Source organism: Mytilus galloprovincialis, chromosome 2 (assembly GCF_965363235.1).
Source record: "Mytilus galloprovincialis chromosome 2, xbMytGall1.hap1.1, whole genome shotgun sequence".
Taxonomy (NCBI): domain Eukaryota; kingdom Metazoa; phylum Mollusca; class Bivalvia; order Mytilida; family Mytilidae; genus Mytilus; species Mytilus galloprovincialis.
In genome coordinates this window covers 1,497,912-1,513,898 of record NC_134839.1, presented here as the reverse complement: position 1 = coordinate 1,513,898, position 15,987 = coordinate 1,497,912, and the positions used below count along the sequence as shown (strand labels likewise).

The following is a 15,987-nucleotide window of genomic DNA, read 5'->3' as shown; positions in this document are numbered from 1 at the left end:
CTAGTTGGCACACTTTCGGCGGAGTAGCCCAAAGGCTCTAAATTCCGCGAAGGGAATACTAGTACCATCACTTAGCTTTCATATTGTTGTGTGGAAAAACATGTATTTTAAATCTTTTGAAACTGCATCATATTTCATGAACAATTTCCTGTCAAAACTTTTTTAAACCGAAAGAAATAAAAAGGAAATGTCCATTGCACAAGACTCCGTCTCGTATAGATGATTGGATTAAACATATGTATGCATAATCCACTGAGTTACGTCAGATGCATTCTTCTACATGCATAATCTTTTAATAAATGTTCAATTCATGTACTACAGGGGGATCTAAATTTGGTGTTTATTTAATACAGATGTCTGCTTAATACACGTGGTCTCTTAAGCAGGTTTTATTGTAGTTTCTGTCTGATAAACATAAAAGTTATAAAATAAGAGACTCACCCATTCCTGGGGGACATAAGTCATTGTCTTGTAAGTTTTTTCTTTTCCTAGGGCGTCCTTTTTGTACAGTTCCAACACCATTGTAAAAGGGCAAATGTCCATCTGTATGACAAGATAAATCGTCTGTTAAACTTTGAAAATACTCTCCTTGGAATAATAACTCGTAGTCATTTCGACAGTAAATAAGATTTTCCTTCATACCAAATTGGTCTCCGGTTGAAAGTGCTTTGTGACAGGATGAACACGTGAAACAGTTTATGTGATAGACCAAATCCCGCGCTTTCATAACAAGTTCGTTTGCTGCAATCCCCTGATGACATCTCGCACATCTTTTTACTCCAAATCGTCTGGAAAGACAATAAAATCATTTTATAAATTTATATACAAATCCTGCAAGATATAGATGTTCAGAAAATATAACAATAAAAGTGTGTCAACAAAAGAAACAAGGTCAGTACTTAAGCTATGTTTAAAATACGATAGTTCCTGATTATGGATTATTTTAAATCATTTCTACAGAAAAAAAGGAGGAATTAAAAGAAGATTCATATTCTGATTTACGTATGGTTGGCTGTTCTCATTTATTTTAAAAATAAATAGATGTGGTATGATTGCCAATAAGATTGCTACATGTATCTACCAAAGTTCAAATGAAGTGGATGTAAGCATTAATAGGCAACTGTACGATCTTCAACAATTGGAAAAACCTATACCGTATGGTCGGCTTTACCGAAAATGATAAAATATGAAAACTGTTTGTTTTTTTTAATTTAAGTTGTTGTTTTTGTTTTTTTTTGTCCGAGTCAAAAGTTTTGGTCGGGGAAATGGGGGGGGGGGGGGGGGTTATCATCCTCTGCTAACCCCTTCATAAGAAATGAAAGAGAACATTAATGTCCTTATAACACGCCGTCACAGTCTTTAAAACAAAACATCCCTTAAAAATGTATTTACATCATTTTTGAACTGAGTACTAGCTAGTATATACAAGTGCAAGTGCGCCTTAAAGGCTCACCTGTTTTGGTTCGAAATAGCGGAAAAGATATTTCTTTCCTTTGCTATCTCAAAAGATAATCAAAGAATTGTTGGTATACTTAGAACTGGGGTGGGATGCAATTGTATCTTAGTGGATCCGGAAACCAAATAAACGCCCCTGAAAGAAAAGTTCAAATCGCTTTGTCATGATTCATTTTTAAATATCAGACCACCCATAACATGTAAAGAATTCTCATTCAATGAAATCTCTTTTTTTTTTAAAATGCAAAGAAATCATTGGGGATTTAACATAACTTTTTTTAACTTTAAAGTTATATTTTGACAATTATATTTCTTCAACGGATACTTAAAATCTTTTTTCATTATTATTTTGAATTGTATTAATAAATTCTGGTGCTTTAAGAACTTATTTTTTTCTTCTTTTTTTAAGACTTCAGGAATTCGATTCAATGCTGTTTTGTCTCAGGCTGTGTGCATATATTGTTGGTATTACATGTATGTATATTTGTAGAATAACTTTCCTCTATTTTTCGTTACACAGAAATATTCGAGCGATGGCGTTTTAATTATAAAGAATATGTTTGCTTAAATAAATTACGAATTTTACGTTTTAGTTCAAACTAATTTCCTAAGTTTTATGTTTGGTCTTTTTTTCCGAATGATAATTGTCTTCGACCACTTATACACTATCATGTCATAGCGATCATTTGAAATTACCCATAATCCCTTATATTCTGCAACAATGAATTTATCCAAACTACAAGACTTCCAATAACATGAAACACTTAAAAAACTTGTGAAAAATTCAAACGAAAAAAGCATATTCTTACATTTGTATTAGGCATAGTTAAAGGTGCATCATTTTAAAAATCAAAGTTATAATAAAATAATAGCTTGTGATGGATGGTGTACTTGCATATTTTTCTTTATTAAAACACGTATATTTGTTATCACATGCGATACCGGGTGCTTTCAATTAGGTTATAAATATTTTTACACTTATTGCCACGAGGACTACTCGTAAAGGCTTAATTAATAAATTAGTCGAAATGTTCATTCATTTAATGATTATCCGAATATTTTGCGTTGCAACTGACAACCTAAATTTGACCAATGGACGGTTCTCAAGAGTTTATCTGTATTTACTTCGAATGTTTGGCGGTGGGAGTACACTGGGCGGGGAACGCTGCACGTGTTAGCACTTAAACCTAATAAATACTTCAATGTTTACTTTGAATATAGTTTTTGTTGAGATATAAGTAAATTTTATACAGATCGTCCTTTTATTTTTTCAACTTGTACGTTTACATCTGGTAAAAATAATTTCAAACACAACAGTTGGTACAGACCCGTCATCTGTTCCGGGTTTGGCATAACATCTGTATTGTTCTTTCTCAGGTATGCCTTTATATTAATTTGATTAATGTTTAGTTAACTATAAAACTATGCTCATCATATTTCTGCAAATTTTATATTCTTTGATCCTTGACCTCTTCTTACAGGAAGAATTTTGCTGAGTTCCGTTGGTCTTTAAACACCTGCAATTTTTTGACCACCTGTTTTTGCTTAATATTGAAAGCATAACGTAAAGATACTCTCAGATACTTGGCCAGTGTAGAGAAAAATCGTTTGTTTTTTCTGATAAGAAAAGTGAAATAATACTCTGATTATCGAACGTAAAATACAGATTATCGAAGATAAAATACACTCGAAAGTCAATATATTAATTATCGAAGGTAAAAATACACTGATTAGCAAAGGTAAAATACACTCGAAAGTAATACATTGATTATTGAAGCTAAAATACACTGATTTTCGAAAGTAAAAAACACAGATTATAGAGAGTAAAACATACTCGAAAATAATACTTTATAAGGTTATTGATTATCGAAGGTAAAATACACTGATTATCGAATGTAAAATACATGGATCAAAGAATGTAAAATACGCTTTAAAGTAATAAATTGATTATTGAGGTAGAATATACTGATTATCGAAAGTAAAATACACCAATTATCGAATGTAAATATATTGATTATCGAAGGTAAACTTGCACTCTAAAGTAATACATAAAAAAGGGACGAAGGTAAAATACATTGATCATCGAAGATGATACACACGGATTATCGAAGGTTGAATACATTGATTATCGAAGGTAAAATACACTGACAATTGAAAGTCATTTTTAAGTTAATTGGAAAAAGGCACTTAACAAAAAAACACAAATGTAAAAACAAATTGATAATGATTATAAAATTCTGAACTTGGTGTACACGTTATTCTCGGAGGAAGAGAACAGTTGCGTTAATGTGTTGTTAGGTCTCATCGATGATTTCTATGCAAATCTTTATACACTCAAACATGTGATCTTCATCTGCACTACATTTTTTTATGTAAAACAATCGGATCGTCATATTATGTCTATAGTATTTAAGGTTTCAAGTTTTGATGTCTCTTTAAATACAAGTGGAACTCTTGACTGCTTTTTCATGTTTTCGAAAAAAGTATACAACTTGACGTGTTCCTCCTATATCAATATGACTAAGTCTAAAATTTATTATTTTCAATTAAAATAAACTCTTTATTTTCATGTTATTGTTAACTGCTGATTCGTAATACAGCTAAAAACTTAAGAGTTGCAATATTATATATATATATATCCATTTAATCATAGAAGTTGGTTATGCAGTTATGTATATAAGGTATTTCGTAACCAATCGAATATCATTATCTTACGATCGAAGTTCAAGGATCAAAGTTCATTTGGTTCAATTATTTCTGCTCGTTTCAATAAAAACATATCATTACGCCAAAAATTAGAAGCAAATTAATTGAAAATAAACCGAAATATTGATATTTTTCGAAATATGTTTCTCTTTCATTGTATAAAAACATATAAACTTGCGACTGGTATAGTGATATCCGAGTGTTACGCACCGAAGTACCCTCCCGGTCTTATTTCTGGTAAAACAATTTATCCTCCAATCAGTAGTTCAACTTAGTACAGCACTCAGGTACGATTTCTTTACCAACTGACAAAACCAAAGATTTAAATCATGCGAATGAAAAATCAAGTTTCCAATGACATTTTCAAGCTCAGTTTCGCCCCGTGCCATTTTCCCGCCAATGAACTCGAAGTCTCGTCTGTCAATAAAACTCTAGCGATTCCTGCAACAGTGATTGTATTAAATGCATTGATATAATCTGCTTCTAAAATGCTTAAAAAGCAGGAAAACGACGAAATAGATCGTCAAGGTTGGTGGTCCGGAACGACAAATTATAACTAAATATTTTTGTAATAATTTCCGAACTGACAGATTAGCACCTAGCAGTAGTGAATACGTATAGCATTTCATATCTTCGGTGACTTTTTATCAATTCTAGTTAAGTTACGGATCAACAATATTTTCTGAAATTCATAATTGAAAATCTTAAAAGCATGGAATTCTGGTGCCAATTTTTACAGTTGACTGATATTGAGTATTTCTAATTATTGTAATAAAAATATCAATACACAGAAATGTATATTATTTCCAGATAAATGGCCATTTATTTATTTTTTCACACCTTATTTTCAAAGTTTTTATTAAATCATTTGCAATTGGAAGAATGGTTAATCTCTTACGTTCATATTAAATATTGTTTTCTCTTTCAGGAAAAATAAAGAGATCGAATTAAGATTAATAAACATAAAACATATTAAAAGGCATAGACGAAAAGGTTTTTTTTTTTAGGCATAGACGAAAAGGTTTTTTTTTTTAACTGTTTCGGTCAAAGATTTATATATACATGTATGTACTGCATATTTTTTTGATAAAATTAGGAATGTTGTTATTAAAGCCTTTATTTTGGAAAAAAAACCTGACACAATTTCGAATCTATCATGAATTTAGCCTAAATTTTGGAGAAAAAATGACACAATTTCCTTTGTTTAAACCTAGAACTAAAAGTGTGTTGATGCATGAATGCCGTGATGACGTGATTTTGCAGTTTGTCGTCTGCTTGTACGCGAGGTTTCGAAGTTCTGTCGTTGTTTTAGATGAGCAAACCACTCTTTGATCGAAATTCAATAGGAGAATTGAACAAATCAAGGCTGTACTCAAGAGTAGTTTAAATCTCTTTGTAGGTTAACAAATATCGGCACATTTCTAACACAAGAACTCCAAATTTCTGTGTTGTTTGTTTTAGAGATTAAAGACTTTTTATAAATACTCCAACTGAAAGATTTTGTCAGAAATATATTTATCTTCGTCACGTAAAAATATCTTGTTTCTTTATTTTGCTCTTCAAAAAATCAAATTCATAGTTTAAAACCTCACACGCGTTTTGACTGAAAGCTGACTGTGTGTTCTATATACACTGTATATAATAAACGAGAGGCCCTATGTATATGCATAATGATGCTGATTTGATTGCAAATGTATATACAGAAACTTATGTACCTATACTACATATATGTCTCTACGTCGTAGAAAGAAAAAAAACAGCTCCAAAATACCCTTGGCCAATTTTCTTTACAATAAGAACGTTAAGTTATTAGATGAATTAGAAAAAAAAAACTTTGCAACTTATATTCTGCTTAGGTTATAAGCGTTTTTGCAATGTGTTGGATTTCTTTATCGTGACCCGCGCTTATGCGTAGTATGATTCCTTATAAGTGTAGTTTGAAACTACGCATGCTCGGTTTGGTCACAGACATACTTGCCATACGTGAGTCCGATATGCTGTTCAAAATGCACTTTAGGTCCTTACAGTTAAGCAAGATTTTTATGAATTCAATGAAAGAAGTATTCATTCTAACTTTCACAGACATAGGAAGAAGACTGCTTCTATACTCAGACTTATTTATAGACTTTTGATGTCTCCAGTAAGCATTGGGACACATTTAGGTATAATATGTTTGAGAAGTTTCTGAGAAAGTAAGTTGTATATATATTGCATAGCTGTCCTACACTCTAATATCGGCAACTGGACTTCAGAGCGACTTCATAAACAGTGCAGTAATACACTATTGTGTGCAATGCCCAAAGTATACTGATGCAGAATGTAAGTGCAGAAAAAGAAACAAAAACACTTTAATGTTGTTTCACACAATTGTATAGCGAACTGAATTAATCCAAAGATATACCATGAAATACAATATGAGCACAACAAAAGTGTAACTTTTATCAATATGTATATGGAGCCTATAACAGAAGATTTTCAAGCCAGTTCCTTACTTTGTTTGCTTAATGGATAACAAAAATGCAAATGATTATAGTATATCAATGTGGTCGATTGAAAAACGCTATATATATATATATCAATTTTCTATGTAAATTTCATATCGAACTGAGTTTTATCTATATTTATGTTAAAAAGAGAAATCTGTCTCTTATTTCATATACAGAGTTGATCTCCAATTCCGTTTGGAAATTTTAGAAATCACAACCCCTATGCATACAAAAGAACAAACAGGGATAGAACCCATGCGCTAATACCTGGTTCTATAGAAAAAGAAAGTTCCTTTTCATTAACTTATTCTCAATGCTTGGTAGTTATTTACCTTTAAAGTGCACTCTTGTTCCTATAAATATTAAAATATGATACTACATGATGAACTTAATCAAATATTTACACGGATTGAAAAGGGGAAATAAGACCACCAAGATTCGTATAGCAAGGTTAAATAAACGGGAGAGTTGAGAATGACGCTAGAAAATTACTGTATTGTATGGACGATGAATACCAAGCCATGCGGGGCATATAAAATTATTAGGTATGAATACAGATTACCAATGTTACACAAAAGATACCCGCCGACATATGAGTCGCTAAGTAGTGAATAAAAAAGAACATTTTCCGTTACAAATTGATTTGGCTAATCGATATTGTTTCCTTTGACATACCCGCATATTTCAATTTAGTTTTAGGCATGTACACTTAGTACACAAGCTGACACTTCATTTTGGGGGAATATGACTGTGTTTCTTTGTTTACTGGAAAAAAATATTCAACAATAACTTTAATCATTTTATATTTTTTGAAAATAGATTTTTTTGAGTTCAAGATTAAAAATTCTTTATTTCTTAAAAAAAACCGAAGATATTAAAGGTATAAAGAAAGATAATTTTGCATATAATAACATAGTTTCATGTGTGCTTTAATTTACATGCACTATTGAAATTTAAGATTAAAACTTGCTAACAGACGAAGAAAAATACTAGCATTGTTTGTTTCCAAGAAGAGCACTATAATCTTCAAAATTACAACACCAATAATATATGGGAACAAATAATCTACTACTTAAATTTGAAGTACGAACTATAAAAATATAATAGACATACATAGTAATATACAGAATAAGAAGAAAACATGTTAGTACAATTGGTATATTTAAATTTCCAAAGAATCTAACCGTCTGTATGATGAACTCACAATTTTGAAAACTTCAGTTTTACTAAAATTAAAAAGACCGAATTTAAGTCGTCTGACATGATTACTTTTCGACATACAAGATCAGTAAATATTTAAATAATTTATAAAAGCCTTACTTGAAACAAGTAAAATCAAATGTTTCATGTTTATTTTATTAATTCAAGAACACCCTTTGGCATTTTGTAAAATTGAAACAAATATTTAAATAAGTAAATGGAAAAAGAAATCTCGGATGGAACCAAATTTCCGGGTAAATACTCGTATCCTTTCATATACAAGGTTAATGTTCAACCGGAGACTTGATATTTAAAAATTAAGATTTCTAAATAGCTTTATTGAAATCGTAAGATAAAGTGAAAAAACTTTCTATTAACTTAACAAATTATTTATAATCTTTCAATAGATGATAAGTCGTTATATTTTGTGATTCATGGGCATTTGTTTGTAAAACGTGCTTTTTGCAATTTATACAATTGTCAAGTAAATACTCTACAAAATCACATCTTGTGGTAAAATACATAAAATGAGAACATCTTTCACATGTATCAATGAATTTTTAATGTTTTATTTTCTTCTCTTTTTGTCGTATTTAGAAGCATACTTTGAATAGACGAACGACCAACATTGGACCAATACAGTAAAATTTGCCTGATTCTCTCTATAACTTATCTTTTTCTATATTTAGGATAGAACAGCTTGACCTCAACAACCCACGATATGGATATACAGACAAAGTGAAATACACACACACATATATATATATATATATATATTTGACTTATTGAGCCTTAAGTTATAAAAGGTTGGCGCGGATTCGGACTGCATGGGCTCCATCTAAAAAATGTTATTTTTTGGGGGGGGGGGGGGGGGGGGTCAAAATAGGGTCCTCTAACTAACACTTGTGAGGACCCTCTCAACATCCAATCCTAGATCCGTGACCGAAAGGTGCTATCTAGAAAAAACTAATACTAAATGCCCCCTAAATTTTCATCATTTGAATAGTTTACATAACGAGCAAAGTTAAAAGTCAAGATAATACCAACATATCTATATATATATATATGTCAATATAAAAAAGATGTGGTATAATTGCCAATGAGACAACCCTCCACAAGAGACCAAAGGACACAGGAATTAACAACTATAGGTCATCGTACGCCCTTCAATAATGAGCAAAGCCCATACCGCATAGTCAGCTAAAACTTCGTTTTCAAACAGGAAGTAAATTCTCACCTGAAGTAATCATCCTTACAAAATATGTTCCCTCCTCTTGCAAAGCAGGTGAGCTCTGAATCCAGCTGAATTTTACAGTCTGAGCACTTTAAGCATGATACATGCCATTGTTTATCTACAGCTAGTAAGTAGTACCTATCTAGTATACGTATACCACATCCAGCACAAAAACTTTGACTTTCAAACTTATTAAGGACTGGCATAGTCTGCAAAAAAAGAACACATAATAAACACGAATACTATATGGTATTACGAAAGACTGATAAAAGTTAGGAATAAACCATTTTATCTTAATAGAAACATTGATGCAAATAATTTGTACTATAATATTTTAATTACTAGTAATTATAGCTTACTAAATTCATATTCTAATTCGAGTATCTTTGTGTAGCAATGCAATATCAAAAGTGGGCTTGTGTTGTACTGTTATACCACTGTCCCAGGTTAGGGGGAGGTTGGGATCCCGCTAACATGTTTAACCCCGTCACATTATTTATGTATGTGCCTGTCCAAAGTCAGGAGCCTGTAATTCAGTGATTATTGTTTGTTTATGTGTTACATATTTGTTTTTCGTTTATTTTTTTTTACGTAAATAAGGCCTTTAGTTTTCTCGTTTGAATTGTTTTACATTGTCTTATCGGGGCCTTTTATAGCTGACTATGCGGTATGGACTTTGCTCATTGTTGAAGGCCGTACGGTGACCTATAGTTGTTAATGTCTGTTTAAGTTCATTTTGGTCTGTTGTGGATAGTTGTCTCATTGGCAATCATACCACATCTTCTTTTTTATATTATGTTTTTGCTATATACAGTGTATCTATGATTAAATGAAAAATACAACCTTCCCACACGAAATCAATGAGAATACAAATATGTCTAAACAAAAAAATAGTTTCGGAGAAATATCATAATGAATATATTGTTTATTCTAAGTTATTGTTTGTAGTTGTAAAAATGGTCGTTTGTCTGCATAGAGAGACATCATAGAGAAATTTGATAATACTTTGGTAAAAAAGTTTACAGATAATTTATAAATAGAAAAAAACATATACTTTTAAAAATATTGTTCCAGTGAGAAAAACCGATCTTTGGAAAAAATCTGTAACATTCCCTAAAGACATTTTTTTCTGTCAGACGATTTGCTTAATTAAGCTTTCTGACATTTTCAGTACGGGTATCATCGGCGTGACAAATTCTCGAGATTTTCAACTCTATAAAAATCGTTTGTACAATTGGACCAAGATTTATTTTTATTATTTAGAACGTATGCTTAAAGCAATTAACCAAAAGTACTTGGTAATTAAAATAACTGTAGTATGTTATTATAGGCACGTGACCCATCTTTACTTAATTTTCGAGTAAATAATCGGATACTACCGGCATTCTGTCGAATCAAACGCATCTGCTTACTATCAAATTAAAATGTTATTGTAGTCGTATGAATGTGACCAGTGTAATTAAAAAATTGGGTTGAAGACATGCAATCATAAAAATTGAATACATTTTGTTACGCCCATTACGTTGGCTAAAACGCCTGTCTGATTAATGTTTTATTTGTGTCCCATAGTTTCAGGTTAAACTTCCATAGCAGTTTAGTTTAAACATATTTTATTGTCAATAGCATTAGCAATAGGATCAGACACCTCCGTGTATATTTCACAATAAAAAAAAAACTTGTAGGTATCATTGGTATACCTATGGAAGTACTATGTTGTTAATATTGTATTTTCATTTTGTGATAATGTAAATATATAAAAGATATAAGAAGATGTGGTATGAGTACCCATGAGACAACTCATCATCCAAGTCATAATTTGTAAAAGTAAACCATTATATTTTATATTAATATGCAACAAATGAAAAAAATCTGCGCATATATATATTTGCTACACTTGAATTACGTTCAATGACTAGAATTTCTAAAAACATGTCAAATCTTATATAAATAGATTCACAACGATTTGAGAACAACATAAATATTATCTGCAATCTGCTCCCCTTAATTTCAGGCGTCACTTTCGATCGGTTTCTGACACAATCACCAACTTTCGATAAGCATCTTACACGAGTGATAAATGCCGATGTATTTCGATGGTGACACTTTCCTGATAAGCAAAAACACCCAGGATACAGAGAACTATTTTAAATGCAAAATTCTTTCCGTGAAAGCAACATAAAAAATAAGCATGCATAAAACTGTTCTGGGTTTTATCAGGCTACTTAGCCATGGATTTTATGTAAAAGAATGTGTCAGGATTAATTTTTGTTACAGACTCTCCGAACATCTGGTTTTAAAAATGCACATTTAAAGTTTAAAACAAAACAGAATATGATATCTGAAAATTTCAAATAACAAAAAAATCATATTACATAATTATTATCCAATAGCTGGGATTTCTCCGTTTTGTTTCTATAATTGAAAGTTAATTTATACTTGAAATAAATATGTAAGGACAAACCAAAATAATTAGACTGCTGTATGCATAGACAACATTGTTTGATATACGCTTATTTTACTTGCTTAAATTTGAAAAAGTGATAAAACAAGTCTTCTCCGGTAAACAATTCGCAGCAGATAGATATGTATATAGTATGCATGCATGCATATATATACTTGTGACTTGGATGGAGAGTTGTCTCATTGGCACTCATACCACATCGTCTTATTTCGTATATACAATACAACAAAATACAATATATCTGGTATGATCATTTTTTTCTTCAGAAAATATGAAAATATATATTAAATTGACTTAAAATATGTTGTAATTTTGGTGAGTGTTTGTGTTTTTATAGTACATATCTACTGTCTAGATTGTAATGCACATATTATTGTTTATAAGCTGTATGCCGTGTCCTAATTTGGTGAATTAATTTTTTTAATATAATTCATAAAAATTTTTCCAAAACAACAACTGAAACTTATATATTTTGTGATTCTCAAAAAATAAAATAAAAGTGACAGTGGACATAAAAATATATTTGTATATTTTATAAAACAGTCCATCTATCAAACTTAATAAGCACCGAATCGTCTAGATGCTACACAGAAAAACAGCAAACATTATATATATATATATACATGTATTTGCAACGTTTTGGTATTTTAGCCTTATTCTTCTTATTGTCTTTTTCTCAAATTATCACTTTAATATTGAGATAGGGGAAATATTAAATAGATCTCCGCTTTGAAGTTTCTCTTTATTTCATTTTAACAGTTGACAGAAAAGGGTCAGGAAATGTTACAAATTATTAATATAAGGAAATCCACTTTATTATCGGTTAATTTGCGGTTAGATTAATCTCGTTTACACCAATTATTAGCGAGTTTGTACAACACGAAACATGCCGCCAGATTATCACAGTCACACATATTTATTCCTCAATTTTTAGACCATCTTGTAATTCAATTTGTAACATTTCTGTCTACTTTTCGTCTGCAATTTGTATCATTTAATTCTCATAAAACAACTAACAAATTATGGCATTCGTTAATTTCAAAGCAAACTCTTTAAGATTGTAAGAGATAATTTGTCACAAATTTGTTGTTAAGAGTTTATATGACAATGAATATATATAACTGAATTGAATTTTTGAAATAGATATATATTATCCACTGCACGTAAATAGTTGACAACTTTTAATTTAAAACATAGCAATAATTTAAAACGTATATTCCATGAATTTCATATTATAGCATTCAACGAAATATGGTTAACAAGTTTCCTATTCAAATCAATTCTTCAAATATTGGAATTTAAGAAAAACGAAGGATTAAATCTTTAAAAAATATCAACATCATTTTAATATTAATGATACATCTAGGAATAATAATATCAATATCAATATCATACTAAATACCGCCTTTTGTTTTGATGAAATGATGCTTTTGAACAAAACTTTGAAAATTGTAATATGTTATATTTTTTTGAAAAATATTTCAACAAAAATTCTTCGACTCTGCAAATGCAGTCTAGGGCAGTGTTGACGTAATTTCTAATTTTCAAAGTTCATTTCATCATTTTTCTTGTTTGTTACACACGCATTTATTTTCCTACTTTTGCGTATGGTAATAATATTATTAGCAAATAATAAAAATATTGCATTTTGTTCATATTATTAAGAAATGTAAGTTCAAGTCTTTTTTTGGGAATTCCTTATGGTTGTTTTGATATTGTCCTCCTTGACAGACGCTCCTGTATGCCGATAATTTGATACATTTCATGCTTTATTGTCAAAAAAACAAATTGCATTTCAATAAAATAAAATAAAATAATAAGAAAAATAATTATAACTTACCCTGCTTCCAGCATGATGGTCAAAGTGTGAATCAGTGCCATAGTAATGAGAGGTCTCAAATCCCCCCTCTGATAGGGTGAGGTTAGATTTCTCTACCATTCCCTCTTCTTTCATGTATACATTCACTGAAATCGGTCACTTTTCACTGTTCGAATTTAACCTTAAGTGTCCTAGTGCATGTCCACGCGTGAAAATAACATAAATGTCGTCTTTAAAAAAACTTTTCGCTTCTTAAAAGATTTTTTTGTTTTGTAAAAGATTTTTCAAACACCTTTAAATATTAATATTTACTTAAGTTTTTGTTATGACAAAAAATTTAAATCTGCAAAGTAAAACTGTTCTAATGCGATAGTCTAACGTTCTGTTTGTTCTCAGATTGAAGCACTATTACGCCTCAAGCGGAATTTCTCTGATAATAAAATAGGCGGAGCCTGATTGGAGAATGTAGATTTCAACACTTGTAACAGATATTTGGCTGACAGTTTGAGAATAATCCGACTTCATCGAATTTTCATTGGACAAACAATCAATCATTTTTCTAAAACAAGGAGGAGCGTACAATCATAATTATACTTTCGGAATACACATAATGGATGAATGTTAAAATATCCATTATTTTACTACAATTTACGTGTATTTTTCTTTATATTTGATTTAATATCGACAAACTTCATGTAATCCAGATTTGGAAATATTATCTCTTTATGGAAACAGCGGGGATAATACGCTGGTCATTGAATAAATTGTGAGATATTCTCTCTAAACGGCTTGATATTTCTTCTGTCACATAATAGGAAAAGTAAATCTTAAAATCGTCTTTAATTTATGATCTTAAATTTTGTATGTTTTTATTAGCCGATTAATCTATATTCTCCGTTTGTTTCAGGCATAACGCTTTTTCTGAGGTTTTGTCAACAGATAAACTATATATATATATAATGATAAATGTTTTGAAAAGAAAGTTGGCTTTACAATAAAAATTATGGAAACACATCATTGTATGTTTTTTTTTAAAGGTTTTACTGTAGGTCTGCAACACAATCTATAAAAGACGCATAAGAGAGACACAATGTTATATTTATATCGTACTATTATGCTTATTTTGTTATTGTGTAAGTATATACGAAGACCACATGCTACACAATCTTTGTACATGTTTAATATGTGTCCCATGTGTATATACAGAAGCATATTTGTTTGTAAATATTGACAAAATTTACACTGAACGGTACATAATAATCATAAGGTGGAAACTGAAGAGGTGTGATAGCCACTTTTTCTATATACGTAGTCTGACCTCTTGTACACGTTTCAACTTTGTGTATGAGGAATAAAATATTTTGTCTTTTTTTTTTTTGGAGCTGAAGTGCTAAGAATATGCCATAAGGCCATAAGTTATTCAATATGAAAAATGTATATTTCTTATTTTCTGATCATTTGCTTTTATTCCGCGGTCAGGGTCTAGCTTTCTACTGCCAGAAAAAAAGATATTTTATCCTAGGAATACTCACAGTTGCAAACGATAAATCTCGGTTCACAGACCAAATCAAACTTTCCCTTACAAATATACAAAAAAAGTTTGGAAAACAATTTAGCAAAACTATGATTTCTTTTACAAAATATCTTGCAAACAATCGGGCCAAATAACGGTTGTTCATGGTATATAGCACAATTAAAATAGCTTACTTTTGTTTTATTATTGCTATACAAGTATAATTTCGAGCATTGGTGCATGAATGTAGCATTTTAAACTTTTTAGTAAAAGAGAGGCGAACGATACTAAAGGTAGTTATATTCAAACTGGCGAACGATACTAAAGGTAGTTATATTCAAACACATAAGTAGAAAATGAACAAAGCTTTGCATGGCTAAAAAAAAAGAAAAAAAAAAAGACCAACAGACAAACATACAAACAGACAAACATACAAAAACAGTACTAACAACACAACATAGAAAACTACCGACTGCATGGACAACATAAATTAATAGGGGTGATCTGTAGGTGTTGTGGTAGGGTTAGCAGATTCCCCCATCCACAGGCGGCACCAGTCGTGTTGAGTTCCATACGTTTTAGGGAGGCAAATAATTCTGACTAAAACTCTTCGTAATGCCTACTATCGTTAAATTAGTAATTTTTAGTAATTTTTCGAATCTCACCATGATCAAACTTTGATATTGCTTGCACATGGCATTCACGTAAGAAAGTGCATGTTCATTGAAAAAAACGACTGGCTGCATGGTGTTCCGTACAATAAATAACTGCAGTATCTTTATATGCGAACAAAATGTTGAGAGGGACAATAATATCTTTAGTAGCGCAAATATACGGCTCTTAATTCGCAAGGAAACACTACCGAACAAACGAAACTGGAAAGCCTCATGTGTAGACATATAGATTCCACCACTGCATCGAGTGTGTTACGATATTCTCCACTCGGGACAATTAAATTTTAGGTTTTAACTGTTGATATTTATTTCTCTTATGATTTTTAGACGATATCTTAACAACGTTTATCCTTTCTTTAAAAACATTTGCGGAAAGTTGTGTTCTTTGTATGTGATTTCATCAGGCATGTTGACTTTTTTTCATGACGTCATATTGAAA

General features: G+C 30.7%; 1 protein-coding gene across 1 annotated transcript in view; it reads right to left on the bottom strand.

Moving 5' to 3' along the window:
- Nucleotides 1–13,797, bottom strand: part of LOC143062657 (LIM/homeobox protein Lhx9-like) — a 35,447-nt gene extending 21,650 nt beyond the window's left edge. Inside the window, exons 1-3 of the mRNA XM_076234345.1 lie at nt 13,383–13,797; nt 9,085–9,290; nt 442–788 (exon numbers count right to left, since the gene is read on the bottom strand). Of these exons, the coding sequence (XP_076090460.1) occupies nt 442–788; nt 9,085–9,290; nt 13,383–13,496 (667 nt within the window). The 5' untranslated portion in view covers nt 13,497–13,797. The remainder of the gene's footprint in view (nt 1–441; nt 789–9,084; nt 9,291–13,382) is intronic.
- Between the last annotated feature and the right edge of the window lie 2,190 nt (nt 13,798–15,987).